Consider the following 21,583-nt stretch of genomic DNA (forward strand, 5'->3'; position numbering starts at 1 on the left):
GGGATGATACCCATGATGCTGGGCAGAGCAGCGAGCCACAGTTCCCAGTCAGCCACAGGACTATGAGGGTAGACAATCGATATACCTACAACCCTTCTATTTTTCAATTTAAGTGCAGTATTCGATAAATTACGTGAGATATTCAACACCTTATTATAAAATAGACTTTGTGTTAAATGATCTTGCCCAACTATAGGCTAATGTCAGTGTTCTGAGCATATTTAAGGAGGCTGGGCTCAGCTATGATGTTTGATAGGTTAGGTGTGTCAAATGCATTTCCCACTTATGATATTTTCAATTTACAATGGATCTATTGGGATGTAACCCCTCGTAAGTTGAGGAAGATCAGTATATACTAATCTGATAACAGTGGTTACCTCTGGAGAAGGAGTTGCGGAAGCAAGTGGGGAGGCTTGTGAAGGCAGACTTTCAAAATTTATTCTATTTATGGTTTGCACCTTTTAAAATAAGTATGCATGCTTATATTAGTTGGTCAACTTTTAAAATATTAATAACTACAGAGAATTTTTAAAAGCCAATCACACTTTGTTGATAATAGTACCTTATGATTTTCCAGGTGCTTGTATTGTTTATGCTCACTGATGAGAATTATTGGTCTATCAACTGAATGTTTTGAGTTTATTTATAGGCTGAGATTTTATTTTGCTTAATGGGATTCTTTTAGGTAATTCTTTCATATTTCTTTATCATTTTCTTCCAACCAAGTAAAATTCCTCCTTGAAAAGGACTGCTGAAGTCTCCACAAAATAGTACAGGAAAGCAGAATAATGCAATCATGGGCCACTAATTTTTATGGAAGCAAAGGGCATTGGTTTGTCCTATTGAAATCCACTTTTCTCTAATGGCAGCTTTCAACTGCTTAATTCAGTTCTCATTAGTCATCTGTTACCCCTTCCCTCCCCTACCACATACACGTAGTTCCATTTCAAAATCCAAATCTTTTATCAAAATTCAGGGTAAACAAGTGACGGTGTTCCTTCCTCTTACCTTAACTAACACCCTGCATCACCCCTAGGTTTCAGCTTTTACCTAACTTGCTCAATGGGTGTGGGCACAGCTACCCCACAGCACTGGGAAGGGCTTCAGGGCTTTAGAAAGTAACTTCTTAGAAAGCAAGAAACCTATTTGGAACTGGAATTTTGCGTAATACTTGGAACAACAAAATACTTAGTTGAGATGGAGGTAATTTCCCCCTGGCCTTTGAATAAAATCCAAACTTTTTAGCCTGTCATTTGAGGTCGTGTATGTTCTAGTAGATCCTATGACATCATATCAAACCACATCCTGGTCACGCCTTTTTTCTAACCCTCCCACAGAGGCAGTTTCTCCTCAGGGCTTTTGTACTCACTCTTCCTTATACCCAAATCACTGCTTTCCCCATCAGTCTTTATTTGTCTTGTTTTCTCTCTCTGTCCCTCTCTCTGTCTCTCTCTTAGCTCAGCTCAAATACTATCTACTAGAGGGGCCCCAAACATTCCCAATTGAATGGATAAAGGTGTTAGACCACATCCAAATGGAACAGCTCCTAGGAGAGCTTTCACCTTGGAGTTCTCTAAGTAGACACCCCCCAATCTGCTCACCACCCAGAGCTGCCTGGATTGGCCCTGCCACCTGTTGGAGACTTGCCTTTGACAATAGCAAGGTAATCAGTAGAGAGGGGCCTGCAGGAAGCAACTTAATGGAATGCCATTCACCTCTGTTTTTGTTTTCAGAGTCTAGAAAGGTTGGTGGGGTGGGGAACGTGTGTGCACCAGAAGCAAGTACAGAAGAGCAATAAAACATCAGAATCCTATATTTTCTTTCTATCTCTGTGTACTTAAAATTAAAAAAAAAAAAAAGAAATCTCTATTTCTTTGAGATTCAAATGTAATACAGGGAAGAAGACTATATTAGTCATTTCTGTGTGCCCATAACCTAACACAGAGCCTAAAAATGCTTTTTAGTAAATATTTCTTAAACTTATTGAGTTAAAATAATAAAGCCAAAAAAATACAACACAAGGTAGTAAGTACAGGAGATAAACCAATATTAATACATCTTCTTTGGTAAATCCACAGTGTTTGTTAGACAAGAATAGCAACAACAATAAATAGAAGTAAAACTATATATATAGTATCTTGAAGTCATCAGAAGATACTAGCTGAATTTACAGAATGTTAGACTGGAAGGAACCACAGAGCCATCTCATCTAACTCCCTTAATTTTCAGATTAAAACAATAAGATGTAGAAAATGTAAGTCTTTCCAAAGAGACAGAGTAATTTAATGGCAGAACTATGACTGGACTACTTGGTCTCCTTCAATTCAACTCTACAAATATTTATTGAGAATATAGTCATAGTAACAGTGAAGCAATGTGCTAACGAGTTTAATCTCATAAAACAATGAGAATAGTATTATATTTATCATTCTGTTCCAGATGAGGGTACTGAGGCTAACACACTTGCTTGACATCACAAAGCTGACACCTAGGAGAGCCGGGATTAGAATTCATGTCATCAGTGCAACCACTGTGCAATAGTGCCTTCCTCAAACTGTGCTAACACTGTATGGATATAAAGATGAGCCGGGTATGAGCCCTGCCGTCACGGAGATCAGAATCTGATAGGAAAGACAGAGAAAAAATGTCTCAGTGTGATAGCAATTAAAACAGTGATTCTAACAACCACTATGAATTTACCAAAGAAGGAGAAAACAAAGTATTTCCTCTACTATAGTTCAACTCATACCCCTATAAGAAGTTTACAATCTAGATAAGATTATATATTATAATTATATTATGTTCATAATAAAAGGAAAAATGCCAATTATTGGTTACTATCTTATGGGTTAAATTGTATCTCCCCAAAAGATATGTTGAAGCCCTAATCCTTGGTATCTGTGTGACTCATTTTAGAAATAGGATCTTTGCAAACGTCATTAAGTTAAGATGAGGTTTTAGGTGGTCCTAATCTGATATGACTGGTGTTCTTATAAGAAGAGGAAAACACCATGTTGAAAACAAACACACGGGAGGAACACAAAGTGATGACAGAGGCAGAGTTTGGATTGTAAGCTTTACAGTTGTAAACTAAGGAACACCAAGTATCAAAGGCCACCACCAGAAACTGGCAAGAGGCAAGAAGGGTTCTACCCAGAGTCTTGGAAGGAGCACGGGCCTGATACCAGCTTGATTTCAGACTTCTAGCTGCTGCAACTGTGAAGGGAAAGTTCTGTTGTTTTAAGGCACTAAATTTGTGATAATTTGTCATGGCAACCCTAGAAACCTCATATGCTGTCTATTCTTCCTTACTTTAGAGATACTATGACAGTATTAAAAGTAGAATGTGCTGTCAGTGTCAAGAATAGGTGATTGTTCAGCACCTCCTTGGCCAGGATATTGACTCAAAACACAGTGGAAGGTCTCTGAAATAACAAGTATTGAAATTGAATATACAAATATATGATAGAGAATTGTGCTGAATTGGGAAATAGGGATACTTTCTTTTTAGCCAAGCCCTGTAGACATTCTATTTCACTAATAAGCTGTGGGGTAGAGGTCAGCAAGGTTGTGAAATGAATGATTTACCCTAAGATAGTTGGACAGCTGGTTTAGTTCCCAAAAGAGAGGTCTGGGAAAATTGCCATGAAGTCCGGACATTGTTTCCAGGGGCAGCAGCTAGGACGGCTCCCTCCTCACCAGTGGAAAAGTACAGAAGTTACTGCCTCTTGAGCAAGCACCTGACCATGTGGTCCTGCCAGTGTCAGCCAGAAACTGGTCCATTTCTTTTACTGGGCAGGGATACTATCTTCTACTTAAGAGTACTGATTTCCAGCGTTGAGCAAACCCATTAATTACTGTATGTAGACCTGTTCACACCTCTGAAGAGGGGATGGTTGATATAAAACCAGTAGAAGGAAAAGAGGTCTGAAAAAAGGCAGTAGCAATGATCTAAACTCCAGAAGATCTTGTTTCCTTTCCTAGCTCTACCATCTATCAGCCCTGGGGCTTGCTTAGGCAAAGTTAGTGTCAATGTGGCGTACGTTTCCGCATATACCCAATGCAGGGAGAAATGCCACGTCAATCTGAGAATCAAAATAAATGACACAGGAAATGGAAAAGATCTCTGAGAATGTAAACTCCTATAAAAATTTAAGGGTTTTAAAAGTTCCCTGGAGGCTGCTAGAATTTGACACACAACCTACAGTCCTCTGGTACTGTATTTCTAAAGACCATTACACATACTGATTCTATTACACACACACCAAAAGGGGGGCGGCATAGTGTTCCAAATCCAGAGGATGTCATCACATGAGCCACAGAGTAAACTTCAGATTCCATCACATAGTTTGCAGCACCTTCCCTAACCTGTGTCCAGCATTCTTTTCACAACTGTATATCCTTATGTGTGCCTTACAAGTACACTGCTTATGAAAGGAATAAGGCCAACTGATTAAGCTTGAGCTCTTAGGCCCCTGGGCAAGTTAATTAACTGATCTGTGCTCACTCTCCTCAGCTATAAAATGGGATCTATCATTCTACATATCACCAAGTAAAACGTAACAAGACCAAGCACATAGTGACTGCTCAATAAATGTTTCCTGTAATCATTAGTATTACTGTTATTCATAGTTTACCCTGCAACTACCCTGGACTGCTGTGTTCCCTGAATCCTCACGGTTCTTTCCAACTTAACCTTTGTTCACAACGCATGGTTCACCTGGATTCACCTGCTTCCCCTCTATCTGTAGAAATTCTTCCCAGTCTCCCAGGGCCAGCTTAAAGGCCACATCCTTCATGAAGCCTTGCCTGATATCCGCAAGCAGATATGAACGTCACCTCCCCAGAGTACCTGAAGCACATCTAAAGCATCTCTCTGATGAGAAAACACACTCTGCCCTGCGAAAATTATGTGCACCTGCCTTTCTTCTGTAATAACTTGTAGGCTCACTTCCTCCGGTCCTGCCCCAAGACAGTTTCTTTCTCGTTCATCTTTGTATCCCTCCAGCCTGTAGAAGAGTGACTTTCTCATAAGAGCTGCTCGGTACACATTTGATGAATACATCTGCAATCTCCCCAAAGCTCTGGCAGTTGATTTATTCTCCCAGTGATTCTTTCCTTTGAGCGATGTAGGTATTTGATGAATAAAACTTACTGTGTGCTTAATACTTAAATATAAATTACATTTACTGGGTTGTTCAGCTTAATTATGAGAATGAAATAATTTGGAAGTCTGAAAGGAAAATCCAATACAGTAATAATATATATTTTGTACTTTATTTGTAAGATGATAAGCTGCCATCAATTGCAGTATTCACCACTGATTTGCTAACTACTTTTCAAGGAAAACTTTCACATTAAATGTACCCATAGATGGTAAGAAGCATCTTAGTTTCAGAAACGTAAAGGGTAAAGAAGATGTGCAACAACTTGAAGATATGCAACAACTTGAAGCCCTTTTCTTCAAGATATGCAACAGCTTGAAGAAAAGGGCTCTTTTCTCCCAACACATAACCCCTCTCTGTGCCCCAAGACGTATACACATTAAACTAGACTCACCTAGCCAGTCCTGTGGGAAGAACACAGCCTCGCATCTCATTTGTCTTATATTTCTCTTCTTCTGTCTTATGGGACCTCATATTTTGTCACTTCTGCCTCTAGAACGTCTAATATCTGTGTCCTTTTCATGACCACCTGCTCCTTCCAAGCTAAGGCCCTGGATTCAGTCCTCAACACAATACAATAGCAGGCAATGGGTCTTCCAATATAGAGTCTCCCAAACCTAACTATTGCTATCTAATCATGTCCTACCCCATGCCTACTGAATTAAGTGTAGACTTCTTAGCCTTGCATTAAAAGTTACCCACAATCTAATTCTTACCTAATTTTCCAGTCTTCAGTTTTAATATAAATAAATTGGCTTAAAGGCTCCAAGATATGATAGCCTTCCTCCTGAGAACATACCTAGCATTGTTGTACCTCTGCATCTTTTTTTAAACTATTCCCTCTTCCTAAAACTCCCTTCTAGTTATTGAAATCTTCTTTGCTATTATAAGTTGAGCTCAAATGCCACCTCCCCTATGAAACAATCCCTTATGACAGCAGCCAGAATGTCTCATTACCACTACTGAACTCCTATAAAATTTAGCATCTGCCCCACTCACATAGCCCTTGGCACACCACCATATAACCCAGTTATTTATTTGCATGGCCATTCTCCTGTTAGGACAGGAATCCCGATTTACATCTATTTGTGACCCTCATAAGCTTAAACATCTAGGTTTAGTAAAAATTGGATGAACGTATGTCAAATAAGTAAGATTTGGGGAACAGATAATTTAGTTGATTGGATGTCACTTGGAGGTTTCGGAGGTGACACAGAGGGTGTCAGACCAAATAAAAATTACGGAAATTAAGAATTTTATTTCAAGCTATTTCACACACTCACTGCGTGAGACACTCAGAAGCATGGTAGAGGAACACCAGGCACATTCAGAATGCGCTAAAAGGTGAAATAGCCATTGTCCCGAGCAATTTGTTTTTTCAGACCAAGTAGAACAAGTGCAAAGTGGAAATTATAAAACGTTGAATAGTCTCAGAGTCGGGGAGGGAGGAAACCAGGGTGTAGGTAATCTACAAAATACCTATAGTTTGTATTAGCAGGAAAAAGGCATCATCACCATTTTACAGGAAAGAGAGAAGCAAGGAAAAAGAATGCCATTTGCAGGAAGAGAAAAGAAAGCATTTCTTTCTTGCTAGTGGTACAACTTCAGCGGATAAGCTCTGTAACACAGAGAATTTCAGCACCACCCTTCTCCATAAGACTGGAGAAGAATAAAAATGAAGTCTGTGTAAGAGATGCATCTGGAGAGAGACAGTAATTACCAGCCAGGACTGATTAAAATTCTCACTAGGACCTCAAAGAAGCACACTGAACACGCCTGAGCAACGGAAGGAAAGCATAACAACTGCTTCCCAGAGCACGTGTGGAAGGAGGAACAAAGACAGAAAAATATAACCCTGGCTTCCAGCCACAAGCTAAAAAGCTGAATGAAGGAAAAGCCAGATTGTATCGATCTGTCACTCCTATCCATGATATGATATTCAACTCCACCATCAGTGTGCAGAGATGCACTTTCCCTCCTTGGTAAGAAGATTGTTAATATTTCCTAGTCTTTCTCATGCTGCTGCATTTCCTCTCCCTAGGTAATACCTATCATAAGGGCCAAATGTGTTTGTGTCACATATTTTGTCTCACTCACACACCTGGCAAAAACTCTATACATACTACATACTGATACAGAACCAAATAGGGGATGTTTCCTTCCCTCTTGACTCCAGAAAATAGACCAAAGATTTTACTTCCAGAACCAAGGGTTGCAAAGCGGGTTTTTTTTTTTTTTTGCCAGGCTACTGACTCCCATCTTTCCCTGGCTTTGAAAGTCAGTTTACTAACTAGCTTTTAAAGTAGATTTTTCAAAATAGATATTTTTGAAATATTCTTTCTAAAATGCAGGGATAACATGAGCAATAGTGTTCACTCCGATTAACTGATTGGTTTTCCAATTCCCGCTAACTGATGACTTTATTTTTCAAAGGGTAAAAATGCCCTTAAATAGTGCAGAGTTCACAAGTGCATACCATTATTGATTTGTCACTCTCCACTGGATCCCTTGCTTGCTACTTGCTATTCTTTGCTTCATGGTTTGGCTTTTAAAACATGGCTCACTCTTTCAAGCAACTGGAAAACCGAATCCCCTAAATTAGTGAACTCTCCAGGAAAAAATACTATACTTATCCACAGTGCTGGGGGGTGGGGTTAGGGGCACATGAGGAAGTAAAATAGGCTTTGTCATTTTCAAGTGAACCACCTTGCCTTAGTGTAACTTCCCCTTTCCTGCACTTTTGGAATGTGATTTCTCCAGAGGCAGGAGTCATGTCATGGAAATTTTAGACTGCATGGACTTTGAAGATTGTCTAGTCCTTGCTCAGCAAACCCTGAAGCCCCCCTTGTCATTCTCCAAGGGAGTAGTAGTTAATTATTTACTCGATTCCATGTGCTTGTAAAGGTTTTAGGTGCAGAGAGAAATGCAATTCTGTTATTTTGCTTTTAAGTACTGAAAATCTGTTAGTTTTATTTAGTTTGTGATTGTCTTTCTTTTTATTTCCTTTTTTAATCCTTTTTTTTTTTTTTTTTTGCATAAACTCTAACACAGTTTGCAAAGACATGCACAAAATTGGCATGCAGACCACGTTTGAAAGAAAGTAGGGCAGGCTGGGAAGAAACCAGTGGACTCCCCAGAAGAAATTGTACTTGGCATTAATTTTTCTATTTATGTTACTTTTTTTTTCTTTTTTACAGCTGGTATTTGAACACTGCTAAGAAGAAGCAAGACACAATGGACTTTGCAAAGGGAAGAAAAGATAAGCATTGAACCCAAATGTCAATGTCATAGATTAAATAAAATTTCCCTCAATTTTATGAATGTTTCATCCCTAGCTTTAAAAATGCTGTATTTTTTTTTTATTTCTTACCAAGGTTAACTCCATACACTCTGCACATTTCTTCTTGTTCCATATTTCTGGTAGATGAGAAGCCATTATGAAGTTTGAGCTGGGGAGACCTTAAAAATAAACCAATGCCCTTATTGTCTAACATGGACAATTTGATATGAAGAGGTAAAGCAATTTGGGTCACTGGGAGCAGCCGTAGAACAAGGCAGAAGTCTCCTACTTTCCAGAGCAGTGCTCTTCCTGCCAAACCACACTACCTTTTCCTGGAAGATCATCATTACAACCCAATTTGCTGTTTTCTCACCTTTCTTCATAAATCCAGCCTTCTAAACGTTCAATCATTTTTATGCTCTTTCAACTAATCTGTAAAATTTTAACATGGCAAAAGTAATTTTTTAATAAAATACAAAATAATCAGTTCATTTTTTTCGTAATGGTATCAAAAGTTCCAGCCCTCTAACCTTACTATCTTTCTATTTCTCCTATCAAAAATAATTCTTTGCTGCTATTTTCTGACTTTAGACCAAATTCTCATACATATTTCCATTTTTGCTCTTTTCCTACTCCTTTTCATGTGCTGCAGATCAGATTGCTAAGATTTCTGAAGCCTGACACAAGAATCGTTTAGTACTCAATCCTGCTGCCTACTGCCTGTCATCCATCCATCAATTCAAAAATGAATATGTAGGATTGTATTTCACAGTCTTGGCAGGACAAATTTTTTAAAGACTCTGACTGATTTACAACATTTACCAAATTGCTAGAAATATACGCTGACAAAAATAACCTCAACACTAAAACAAAACTATAGGAAAGCAAAAAACAAAAAAAACAAAAAACAAAAAACCCTGGAAAAAGTCCAAGATAAAACAACTGTAAATGAAACTGCTTTTCTTTTTACTTGTTCTTCTAAATTAAATAAATCTAAGACACTTTTTTTGTCCTTGATTATCTGAGGTAGAAAGGAAAGGAGATAGAATACAGATTCAATCATGGTAACTGGAATTTCATTAGAAAATAAAATTAACATGTTAAAGCAAAAAAAAAATCCATTGTACTAAAATATGCACACTGAATTAGCATGACCTTATTTCATGGGAAGGAAAATATCTTGGATATAAGGAATCTCACATTCGAATAAATATTCTAACCACTGAGCCCTTGCTGTCTCAGGTGGAAAGCTGGGGAGATGCAAAGTTAATTTAATATACACATAATAAAGTTTCTAAAACACACGTGGACATTGTCACCGACTTTTTGTTCAATATCAGTCTACGTAAGGATAAGAATTTGGGATAGTCATTGCAAAAACATCCTAAGTGTGCTGCCTAGAAAAATTATGCCTTTTTTCCTCTGGAAGAATAAAATGGGAAGAAAGAAGAAGAAATAAGAGCATAAGGTTAAAGGGGAGGAAAATAAATGGGGGGGGGGGAAAGAAGAAGAAAGAAAATCAGGAGGGGGAAGAGAATGTTGAAGACTCTTCCTAATTTGTGGTGAAGACTCTCTCAGCAAGATAAAGATGATCCTATTTGACCCCAAACTTTTTTTAATTTCATAATTCATGTCTTTTTGTCCAACTGATCCTTTACATCACCTTACTGTCCACACTGAAATTCATCTAATATCTCAAAACCAAAAAGTATGATTAGAGTATAAAACAACTTTGGGATAATCCTCTTCCTTTGCTTCATTTTACAAACAAAGAAACTTAGGTAGAAATAGGGTATTCAGTTTGCCCAAAAACAGAAAATTATTCTAAGTCAGAAGAAATAAATTAATTCGAAAACAAAATTACTTTGGGCAGGAGGTGATGGGATGGTCCTTTAGATCAGTTTACCAAAAATTTATAACTGAATAGTTAGAAAAGATATATTGTCTGTCCTCAAGTGTTCAGTCCCATGTATATGAAGACACTAAGTTGAAGGACTAAGAATGACCTTTTAATAAAAGATTGGTGATGACTTAGAGGGGTGGGATAGGAAGGGTGGGAAGGAGTCACAGGAGGGAGAGGATATGGGGATATATGTATAAATACAGCTGATTCACTTTGTTGTACAACAGAAACTGGCACAACACTGCAAAGCAATTATACTCCAATAAAGAGCTAAAAAAAATTAAATTAAATTAAACTAAAAAAAGAACTTTTATTCAGATATAATTGACATACAATAAACTGCATATAGTTAAAGTGTGTAAAAAGAAAAAAAAAAGTTGTCCTAGGAGTATACCTTCCTGGTCCTTGAGGTTCTTAACTGGAAGACTTGGAGCTGAACTAGTTGGTGAAAAGCAAACTTGCTTCACTGAGTTTATTTTATGCAGCAGAAACTTAAATATGGAAAATAACTTTAGAGTAAAGAAAGCCCCAATTTTAGCCTTTCATAGGTTGTGGATATGTGGGAGATGATTCAGAGAAGAAATCAGGAAGAAGCTAAGACTAATGACAGGGTTTGGATAAAGCATGATAGATAAGTGACTTGATATCAGTCTTCTGCTTATCTAAAAGAGGACATGACTGATGTCCTCAGATGTCCAGATAAGAACAACCTGGTTATTACTTTTCAGATGATTGCTTGAGGTGGTACTTTCCAGAAAAGAAGACCATTCAACATTAGCATGTATTGTCAAGGGAATTTGTGAAGTATCTTTTTCCGAAGATCTACAAAGTTAGGCAAGACATCTGGGGAAGAGGGTTGGATGAAACCCAGTGACTACATACAAGAACTGAGTGTGTGGGACTTCCCTGGTAGTCCAGTGGTTAGGATTTGGTGCTTTCACTGCCATGGCCCGAGTTCAGTCCCTGGTAGGGGAACTAAGATCCTACATGCTGTGTGGCATGGCCAAAAAAAAAAAAAAACCTGAGCATGTAAGAAGTGAGTAAAAAAAAAAAAAAAAAAAAAAAAAAAAAGAAGTGAGTATCATCAAGCACCCTTCTAGCGCTAACAAGTCAAGCAAAAGACCAAGAATTTGGAAAAAATAAAATATATCCTATTCTCTAAAAAAACAAACAAAAAACAACAACAACAAAAACACAACAGCAACAGAAGCCAAGCAAAAACAGGAGGTAAAAAGGAAATTGCCTTAGTCTGTCTCCTAGCATTTGCAGAAAAGAACACATTGTTCGCATCTACAAGGACTGAAAGATACTATCAAAAATTATCATTTTGTGGGGTCACATTTCCTGCCAGAGTAACCTAATTGTCTTTGACTCACTTTTAATCTGGGTGGATGTGGTGAGAAGGGCTGATGTTGCTTAACAGTGCTTAGTGTTGGTGTTAAATATAGAAAACTCACAAAAAGATTCTTATCTACAGAAGAATGGAAAACATTGTTATACATGATGAAGAGTCAGAGAGAAAGGAAGGTGGGAAACGTCCCCTATCCTGCCACACATTTCATCTATGAACAAAGCTCTGGCCTCAAAAGAAGCTCTGTGCCCAAAAGAAACAGTTGCATGTGTGGTGGGGACTGAAAATCAGATCCATTATGAATAACAGTACCAAAATATATACGTATGTATTACCTGAAGGTATGATGGAAAAATGACACACTTCATAACTGAAAACAGGATAACTAAATATTGTTAAGAGGTGCAAAGAGAATCAGTTCTGAACATTGCAACATTATAAGAGAAAAAAGTTTTGAAAAAACAAATCACAAGAAAGAGCTTTTCTTTAAAAATAGCAGTTTTTAGACTTTAATATTCAATTTTCTGTGACCCTAATTTTCATATTAGCCTATACATCAGTTGGCTCTTAGTATAGTTGAAGATGGAAAGACACATTGGAGGTTTTCTCTTCTCAAAAACCTACCACACAACAGCGCTCACCTCTAAAAAGAGATGAAGAAAACAAAGGCATAAGGCATATATAGCAAAGTATTTAAAGACTTTCCATGTCAGCATATTGGGTAAACAACCATTGGCATTACTTATAATTGGAGTTCGTATCTACAAGAGTTGTTAGAGTTGATAAGCTTTAACACATGAGAACAGTCACTGTACATCCAACTTCTGAGGAAACAATCCTATTGTCCTTGGGTAATTATCTCTCTTTGATATTCTTTAATAAATCACATTTTAAGTTTTTGGCTTAGAAAATATAATCATGATAATTAGACACCAAAACCAATCCTACATTTTCACCACTTGCTTTACATCTTTACATACAGAAAAACTGGAGTTGATGGTCTGAATTAGATGTAATTTTTACCCAGAGAGAATCTGTGAAAATTCAATTCAAAACAACAAGTTCTAGCAAAGGTCTACTACCTAGCTGGCTCTAAGCTAAGGGAAAGCAATGCTGAAGTTATTAAACCCTCATCTGTGCTCTGCACGAGCCTACAGTCAGGTAAGAAATCAACATGCCCACTTCCACAGCGCACAAGACAGAAAATGGTACAAAGCACTTCAAGAAGACAGAACAGAGAGATTAATTTCTTCTTGAGATGGGGTCGGAGTTGCCAATGAAGGAGGAAGAGAAATGTAAAGAATCAGTATAATTCCAATAGTTAGATGTGGTGGTCAGGGAAGAATCAACATTTCCCATGTGAATGAGCCTATCAAGGAGAGTCTTTAAGAGAAAACACACAGAGAGAACTGATCAGAGATTGGTAATAAAACCGGTGTTTCAGGACTGTGGGATGCTTAGTAAGGAATAACTACCACATACCTGACTAGGGCTGGATGAGTAAGGCCCGTTGTCTACTATGCCAAATAATTTGAATTCGATTCAACAATCAAAGGGGAAGAAATAGTTACAGATGTAGAAAACAAACTTATGATTACCAGAGGGGAAGGGGGGAAGGGATAAATTGGGAGACTGGATTGACATATACACACTACTATGTATAAAATAGGTAACTAATAAGGACCTACTATATAGCACAGGGAACTCTACTCAATATTCTGTAATGGTCTATATGGGAAAAGAATCTAAAAATGAGTGGCTATATGTATATGTATAACTGATTCACTTTGCTGTCCACCTGAAACTAACACAACATTGTAAATCAATTACACTCAAGTAAAAATTAAAAAAAGAATCAAAGGGGAATCACTTTTTCTTTTTTTGGCTGCTCCAGGTGGCTTGCGGGATTTTAATTCTCCAACCAGGGACTGAACCCAGGGCCATAGCAGTGAAAGTGCCGAGTCCTAACCACTGGACCACCAGGGAACTCCTAAGGGAATCACTCATTTTTTGAGGAGAGGTGTAAGTTAACTAAATAGGAATTTTAGGAAAACTGACTTGGCATTCGATTATAAGAGAATTGAACGGAGAAAGCTAAAAACCAGTTCAGTTAATGCCATAATCTTAGAAGCAGGCAACAAAGGCTTGAACTAGATCAGTGTCAGTGGAGAAAAACGGGAAAGAGTAGAAGCCGGAAACACTGAAGAGGAATAAGCAATAGGACTTTGTGCCTCCTAGATATAAGGAGCAGTGGTCAAAGGAGATGATGACTGAACCATTCTGGGGAAAGGAAGGAAGATGGGCAGTGATGACAAGGAGCCTAACGATTTTGCTCCATCCTTTGATCCTAATTTAATTGCCACCACTCCAGTTAAGATCCAATATGCAGTCCTCAACCTCCGAGGCCCAAAACATAAAATCCAATTTTTTAGACATTGGGAAATCTAATTCTCTCTTTATCCAACACTACAGAAGCCATTTTCAATGGCAGGATAACAAGTGTCAAGATTCTGTAGCTTTCCAAAAACTATAATTCTGAAAGCTCTAAAGAAAGTTCCAAAGAAAGCAAGTTCTAAATGTACACCTTGAATTCAAGTAGATAATTGAGTGTCTGATCATCCCTTTAGACCAACGTCCAATCAGAGAATCTGACTTGAGTATCAAAAGGCTATCATGAAATTCATGTTTCAGTTGCTTTCTCTTCCTATATCAGGCAACCCCCAATGGTTACCATGAGGTTATACTCTACCATTGAATTTTATCAGTAGGGGAAGAACTTGGTCAGTTACAGGTAGGCAGCTAGAGGTTGGCCTTTAATGACTTATTCAAAAGTAATGGTCTAAAGTAGTTTAAATGTTAATAATAATAATAATAAAGCATAAGCTACCACCTCACCTCCCTTGTTAGCACTGAATTAAAGGGAGAATGGAGTCAAGCAACACTCAGGATATCCACTTGAGTGGAGATGTCAGTAGGCAACCGGACAGAAAGTTCTATAGGTATCCAAAAACATTTAGCCAAAGACTTGACCTTGTCTCTCTGATACAAGTTTTCCAAGTATACTTAAATGTGAGTACAACCAGCTCTTTTTACATTGTATCTCTGCTTCTGAGCTCTTGCATCACCACTGAACCTTAATGATTGTTTGCTCCAACTCTATTGAAGCTAAAATGGGAAGAAGAGCAGAGCCCTTGGAGCTTGAATGCCCCAGTTGAGACCCCTCTGAGGGAAGACCACACACATTGCGGTTGTACATGTGCTTGTGGTGGGGGAGTCAGAGATTATTCCTAGGGGTCAAGTTGGTTTGATTCAAGGTTATCAGCTCAAGTGACACCAAGAGAGAACAAATATGTCAGTTTCCAGTGAGCAGAGGAGGTTAAGAGCTGACTGAGGAAACCAAGTGTGAGACAATGAAGGGTAGTACAGAGGCGATAACAGAGAAACAGAAAAGACAAAATAAGACATAACAGGAATGAGTTCTGAAACAAATTCTGTGAACAAGGCCTTCCATCCTGTTTCCACATCTCTCTTTTGCACAGCTTACTTTGCTTGGCTTGGTCAAGAGACGTGTTCTTCAAAAACAGACCTCAGCTGGTGCTACAGACTAGTTTCAATATCAGAAGGCCAGCATAGATACTGTCAGTGCTCTGATAGGCACCTATAATATTTATCCCCCCTCCCCAAATCTAAGAGTAAATAAGACCAGCCTTCACACTTGGCCCTCATCTTTCCTACCCAGAGTTTCACCTTCATACTAATTTAACCACTGCCAAACATGCAAAACTTTTGAGCAATTCAGGTGAGCTTCACTAGAAAGGGGCAGGGCTTTACGCGCTGACTGTGGTTCCTAGAGGATGCACGGTTTCAGTGCACCTGCTCACATGAAACTCAGCCTAGCACTGCCCCTATTTCCCCTTCACAATCAAAATGGCGCTTCTCAGAAACCTCCTGGACAAAGAAGACACCTCAAAGGTATCTGCTAGTTACCCCAAGGGAATCATTTCATAAGCACCTTTTCTAGTGACTCCTAGCAATTGTCCCTGGTGAGATTTTACACCCTGGATGCTGCTTTTGAGATAATGGACAGCATCTTCACAAGCCTGAGCCACCAACTCGCCTCCCTTGTTAGCCCAGCACAAAGCAAAGAGCTGCCTCTCCCCAACCTGGGTCTAACAATTCAATCTCCTGGACATTAATCGAGCACCTACTGTATACAAATATAGGAAATAAAGGTCTGGACAATAGAGGGATCTGTCTAAAATAAGAGATACTTGTAACAAGTGATATTTTCCAAAGATGGCCTCATCCATACAGCTTATCACACGCAATCTACTTACAATGTGATTTTTGAGAGGCAGGATATACATTCTTTCCCCTTGAGTCTGGATAAGCCTATGACTACTGCAGAAATAATGTCATGTGGCATCTAAGGATAAGTTATAAAAGAAAGTACAGCTTCTGTATAGTTCTCTTGGGATGCTTGGAACCCAGCCACGACACTCGAGGAAGCCCAGCAGCTACGTGGAAAGATCACGTGTAGGTGGCCCAGCCACCATCTCATCCAAGGTCCCACTGAGAACCACCACCAAACACTGCACATGCGAGCAACGGAGACTTCAGACGATTCCAGTGCCCAGCCTCTGAGCCAGTGCAGCTAATGCTGAGTGTAGCAGAAGAGATTTTCCCACTGAGCCCTGCCCAGATGGCAGATCTGTGAGCAAAATAAATGTTCTCTTTAGTTGACACCACTACGTCTTGGGATTATTTGTTACATAGCAACAGATAAGCAGGACAGCACACATAGCATGACCTCAGAGAGCTTGCAGTCAATCCAGGGAAATAAGCATGTTCACAAATAACTATAATACGCCAAGGTATGACACAAGTACCTTTAGAGATTCATAACCTAAAATGAGTGTGCACGCATATGTGTGTAGATCCTGATTTATGCATGGACAATTTGGAAATACATAGAAAATTAATAATAGTTAACTCTGTGGAGTAGTCCTTAGGTGTAAGGGATGGAAAACTTCTTTTTGTTTGCCTCTTTGTATGTTCTAGTCCTTACGTTATACATGCATTTCTGTAGCTTCAAAAACAGTTTAATTTCTAAAATAAAGATAAAATAAAGAGGAAAGGAGCTAAACAAGTGCTGCTGGTACCCCATGAGGACTGTACCAGGGACCCCATGAGAACAGGATGCAACCAAGCCGCTGGGAATTGCTGCATTTTCTCTCTCTGTGCCTCAGGTTTCACAGCTAAATAAAAATGGTACCAACCTCATATGGTTTTTATGAAAATTAAAGTGCCATAGAAGTACCTGACACAAAAGCAAGCACTCAATAAATATTAATAAAAATATCTAAGATATCCTGAGTGGCTGAGCACCGGCACGGCATGTGGACACAGGGTCGCAAGCAGCAGGATCAGGCAGTTGTTTTAAGAAGAAAGACATTCTCTCTCCTTCTTAGCTTAAAGGATAAAAAAGGAACCAGCATTCTTAGGTGCAGGTAGAAGAGAGAATATACAATGGCTTTGATAACAATGTGAGAACTTCTGCAAATGCCACATTGACTTACATTTTCCAAAAGGTTAAAAGACCACTAAATTAAAACTTTCCATCCCACTTCCCCATTCTGCTTCCCCTTCACGGTTTACATTGGGTGTGACAAGCTGTCTGCATATTACAGATGACTGCCGTCCACAGGAGGTCAAGGAGACTAGATGTTTATGATAATTTTGCATCTAACGTTTACCTTCTCCCTGTATTTTGAGAAACCAGGGATTATCTCAACTATGTCAAAGGAACACCAATCTTTCCATTTGTTCTTATATTTAGTATTCCCATTCAAATTATCAATATATAGGATGGAGTAGGTCACCCAAAAGATGGAGTTTTGTAAATTATCTTCTTCCCCAAAGTGTCCCATGTTCTAAAAAGTTTATGAAAATATGATCTAGTTCTGAAGGATTAGAGTTGTCTAAAGGAAATGGAGAAGGTGAAGTTGTCCATGAGATTAAATGGCATGAGAGCAAAACCATACGATTTCATAACTGACCATGAGTTGTCTTAAGTTTTGTAGATTGCAGGGTAATGGCGTCATCACGCTGCTTGCTAAGTCAAATGAGTAATGAACAGTTCCTCTCTGACTCAAGAACGTCTGTTGTTTCCTGTTTGGGTTAACTTACCCAAGTATCCTAGAAACAGATAAAATATTATTTCAGCTCCTTAATGATGGCTGGACTTAATGTTTTTTCTTAAGAACTAGGTGTTTCACCTCAATCAAATTTCTGGCATTTCAGGAAATTTTTTTTAACTCTATTTCCCTTTCTTTAATGTAGAAATGATTCCAGCTTCTCAACTGCAAGAAAACTCTATACTCACAAGGAATTAAACCCACCCTCCCCCCAAAAAAGTAAAAGCTTTCCAAACAAAAGAGAAACCATGCTAAATGTATTCAATAGCCAACTGGTTGCATTTTACTAAAATTTAGCCACTTTAAATCCCTTTGGATATAAACAGAGGTAAGATTAAATAAACCAAGAGATTGCCTAAACAATAAATACAATCACTGTGTAGTGAATATGAGCAAATGTGTGTATGGGAATTGTAATGAACTAGAGTGGACTAGACACACTGAATACGCACAACTCCTGCTGAGACACTGGGTGGACTTGTATAGGGGCATGAAGCATCCCTAATTAGCTTTATGTGACGTTCTTAAAGGGGAAAAGTTTACCTACAAAAAATGTGTGACAACATTTAGCTGCGACTTCTGAAACCTGGTCCAAACCAAGAGCAAAAAAAAAAAAAAAGGTACACAGGACTTATATAAAAGTCAGCCCCAGCCCTTTTGCAGGCCATTTCCCCTCCTGTTTCATGTCTCTGCCTATGGCAACATTCTGAAAAAGGAAGTAGAAGGCCACATTCAAATAACAATGAGCCAGTGATTTGATTCTCTTTGATATCTTCTAAGTACCATTTATCACAAGTTTTTAGCACCAGTGTTGCTTCAATAATATAAGATGAATAAAGTCTGAGGATCTAATGTATAACATGAGACTGTAGTTGATAACACAGTATTATATAATTGAAATTTGCAAGAGTGTAGAACTTATATGTTCTCATGAAAAAAAGGTAAACTTGTGAGGTGATGGATATGTTAATTAACTCCATGTGGGGAATCCTTTCATGATGTATACATCTATCAGATCATCATGTTGTACACTTTAAATATCTTACAGTTTCGTCAATTATACCTCAGTAAACCTGGAGGGGAAAAAAAATAAGTCTATTGAGTTTGACAGTACTTCAAAATAAGAAATAGAACCCTATCAACCCATGGCCTTTAGCTAAATACACCTTCTATTCTTAGCCTCCTAAGCCATACCTCTTCCTCCATCACTGAAAGTGCCTCTTCAATGATCTAATTAGGATGAATGTGACACTTGCTCTAACTTCATCCCCTCGAAGTAAGGGATCTTTATTCTCTTTTTTATCCATCTGCCAAAGCACACATACACTCACAGCCCCTTATATAGCACAGAGAGTAAAAATGTAAATTTGTTTTTGTGTTCTTTCTTATTTTACGTATTCATACAAAAAGTTAAAAAAAATTGTTTTCATAAAAGTATGTGCTTTTACTAATAAAACTTTTATAGCATGCCAAAGCATCAGTATATCTGCAGCGTTACACAGGAATTGCTGACGTAAATAGTGTTCATCTGATAATCCAAGCTCCTGTCTCCCTGTCCCAAGTGGAGTGGTTTCAAGTACAATACTTCAGATCATTTTTTCTGGCCAAGAATTAACAGCTCTAAGCCCATAACAACCAACGTTCAGCAAATAGGACAAAGAAAAACAAAAAAATGAAACAAAACAAAACAGAAAATGAATACCTAATGACACCTCTGCCCCAGGATGGAGTGTTCAGGCCTCCGCACTGATAGCTGACCCTGGAGTCTGACAGTGCTTCCCCACCAATGGGGCCCTCTTGCCCTCAAGAAGACCCTTTGCTTGCCTTGTGTTGTGGACTGCATGTTTGTGTCCTCCCCCCGCCAAATTCATATACTGAAACCTCAATACCCAATGCAACGGTATTTGGAGATGAGGCCCTTAGGAGCTAATTAGGTCATAAGGGTGGAGCTCTAATGATAGGATTAGTGTCCTTATAAGAAAAAAGCAAGAGAGCTTGCCTCTCTCTCTCTGCTCTCTCCACCACGTGAGGACACAAGCAAGAAGGAAGCTTGCTCTCAGCAGAATCTGATCATGCTAGCACTGTGATCTTAGACTTCTTCCCAGTCTCCAGAAGTGTGAGAAATAAATATTTGTTATTTAAGCCACCCAGTCTATGGTATTTTTTATAGTAGCCTGAAACTAAGACACCTTGAAACCTGTGATAACTGTGAAAACTGCAAGGCCCACTAGGCTATTTCAGTCATTTTGCTGCCAGTGTGTCCCATACCAGGAAGCACTTCTGGAATGCACAGGCTTTCAGAATCAAGGAAATTGTAAATGGAGCTCAAACACCATTTGCTGTTAAAAACTGTGTATTATTTTTTAATGTGTTCCGTAAGCTGAGAATAATATTCAATAAACCAAAGTTTCTTAAGCTGTCTGGACCTCAGTAGCCTCCCCTGCAAAATGAAGATAATGTATTTGTTTTTGCAGGGTTGTTCTGAAGATATGAAAAAATGCCTAGGACAGTGCCTAGAATATAGTCACTCAAAAAAAAAAAAAGGCTTAGTACTATGGAGAATAGTATGGAGTTTCCTTACAAAACTAAAAATAGAGCTACCATTTGATCCAGCAATCCCAACTCCTGCGCATATATCAGGCGAAAACCATAATTTAAAAAGATACATGCACTTCAGTGCTCATTGCAGCTCAATTTACAATAGCCAGGACATGGAAACAACGTAAAGTCCATCGACAGAGGAATAGATAAAGACCCTTATACATATATACAATGGAATATAAAAAATAATGAAATAATGCCATTTGCAGCAACATGGATAGACCTAGAGATTATCATACGAAGTGAAGTGTCAGACAGAGACAAATATCATATGATACCACTCATGTAGAACATAAAAAAATGATACAAGGTGAACTTGTTTACAGAACAGCCAGACTCACAGACTTAGAGGGTGGGCTTATGGTTGCCAAGGGGGAAAGGTAGGGAAAGGGATGAACTGAAAGGTTGGGACTAGCATATGCACACTACCACATGTAAAATAGACAATCAACAAAGACGCACTGTGTAGCACAGGTGGAACTCTACTCAATACTCTGTAATAACCTATAACGGGAAAAGAATCTGAAGAAGAATAGATATATGAACATGTATAACTAAATCACTTTACTGTACACCTGACACTCACACAACATTGTGAATCAACTATGCTCTAATATAAAATTTAAAAAATCTTTTAATAAAAAATAGGCTTAGTAGTAGTGATAAGAGGAGGAGGAAAAGTGATAGTAGAAATAGTCCTAGTAGTTGTTGCAATAGTTGTAAAAGTAGTAGTAGTAGTAGTAGTAGTAGTAGTAGTAGTAGTAGTAGTAGTAGTAGTAGTAATGGTGGTAGTAGTAGTAATGGTGGTAGTAGTAGCAGTAATGGTAGTGATAGTAACATTGGTGAAGGCAGTGGAATGCTATTGGAAGAATGATGAGAAGGGAGAAGTTAAGACCCGGGACATTACCGGTAATGATGTTTGAGAGCCATCATGCCAGGTATCAGGATAATAAGGTTCAAGAAAGTTGAGTCAGTGAAACCCACTTCTGAGCAGAAGAAGGAAAAATTTACAGAAGGCATCCTGGAGAAATGGCAGCATCCCTTCAACTCTGGCCAAACAGATCCTCTCCAGTGAGGCTATTCACA

At 38.5% G+C, this 21,583-nt stretch overlaps 1 protein-coding gene across 4 annotated transcripts in view; it reads right to left on the reverse strand.

Moving 5' to 3' along the window:
* CYTIP (cytohesin 1 interacting protein) overlaps nucleotides 1-21,583 on the reverse strand; it is a 71,321-nt gene that overhangs the window by 39,088 nt on the left and 10,650 nt on the right. For 2 of the 4 annotated variants that reach the window (XM_057743806.1, XM_057743807.1), the window contains exon 3: nucleotides 17,759-17,897. The exons of the other annotated variants lie outside the window; for them this stretch is intronic. In XM_057743806.1, the coding sequence (XP_057599789.1) occupies nucleotides 17,759-17,803 (45 nt within the window). In that variant the 5' untranslated portion in view covers nucleotides 17,804-17,897. The remainder of the gene's footprint in view (nucleotides 1-17,758; nucleotides 17,898-21,583) is intronic. 4 annotated transcript variants of the gene reach the window in all.

Source organism: Hippopotamus amphibius, chromosome 8 (genome assembly GCF_030028045.1).
Source record: "Hippopotamus amphibius kiboko isolate mHipAmp2 chromosome 8, mHipAmp2.hap2, whole genome shotgun sequence".
Lineage (NCBI taxonomy): Eukaryota > Metazoa > Chordata > Mammalia > Artiodactyla > Hippopotamidae > Hippopotamus > Hippopotamus amphibius.